Source organism: Anneissia japonica, unplaced genomic scaffold, assembly GCF_011630105.1.
Source record: "Anneissia japonica isolate Jap-2015-1 unplaced genomic scaffold, ASM1163010v1 scaffold921_len549748_cov171, whole genome shotgun sequence".
Lineage (NCBI taxonomy): Eukaryota > Metazoa > Echinodermata > Crinoidea > Comatulida > Comatulidae > Anneissia > Anneissia japonica.
Genome location: NW_022694674.1, coordinates 148,193 through 149,154, shown reverse-complemented (window position 1 = coordinate 149,154; position 962 = coordinate 148,193). Strand labels below are relative to the sequence as shown.

At 31.7% G+C, this 962-nt stretch overlaps 1 protein-coding gene across 4 annotated transcripts in view; it reads left to right on the top strand.

The window, feature by feature from the left end:
* Positions 1 to 241: 241 nt before the first annotated feature.
* LOC117101146 (voltage-dependent calcium channel subunit alpha-2/delta-3-like) overlaps positions 242 to 962 on the top strand; it is a 108,473-nt gene continuing 107,752 nt past the window's right edge. For 3 of the 4 annotated variants that reach the window (XM_033241026.1, XM_033241027.1, XM_033241024.1), the window contains exon 1: positions 242 to 664. In XM_033241026.1, coding sequence (XP_033096917.1) covers positions 585 to 664 — 80 coding nt within the window. In that variant the 5' untranslated portion in view covers positions 242 to 584. The remainder of the gene's footprint in view (positions 665 to 962) is intronic. The other variant, XM_033241028.1, reaches the window with a different exon arrangement.

Sequence of the window (962 nt, the reverse complement as noted above, 5' to 3'; positions counted from 1 at the left end):
TTGTAAAAATGTACAATATTTTTACTTTGTTAAACATCTTTGATCATGATTGAACATGAAAAGGGCATTATATAAATTTGTTAAATAAATAAATAAAATAAATTACTATAATGTAAAATCCTCTACCTCAATAGTATAATAGACTATTCCATCACTTTTGATTGGCTCAATTGACAAGTAGCTCCTCCTACCTTGATGTGCCAAAAGGGATTATGATTGAATTGGATTTTTGTGCAGCATGAATAGTGTGACTAAATTGAATGCATGAATGAGTGCATTAGCATAATCCCTGCAGCTAGAAATTGACTGCTATCGATACTCTAACAACTCATGCCTCACTTGCTATTCTAGATGCTTCATAAGGTGAACAGAAAAAAAATCAATTATTGCACTGCTGTTGAGGATATAGGCAGGGGAATAAAACTGTTTTAACCTCGATGGAAATACATTGACGGATGAAGCTTGCGTATACTGAAATTGAGCTGGAGAAAATATTGGGCCAAATGGTCTTCAGACCAGAATGATATGTTGGATTTGTGAGATGTTGACACTTATCTAGGGATATTACATGAGTGGCAACAATAATGGCTAAAATTTGGCTGATTTTAGTCAGTTTTACGGTTATTTGGAAACCGCAGACGCAAGCTACCATTGACTCAACATTGTTAGTATACAATCTTTTTTATAATTACACAGCATGCATTTTTAATTGTTTCAAACGCTATGTTCTTGTGGAGGATATAGGCCTAAGTTATAGCATAGTTGAAGCAAGTTTGTTTGTCAATTATGTCAACGTATATGTTTCTACTTTGTGCATTCATACTTATTTTATATATATCTATATATATATACATATATATAGGCCTATATATATATATATTAGGCCTACTTATATATGTATATAGTTATCTCTTCACATGTAACAATGTAACATTTCTTATATATATATACACACGCACACA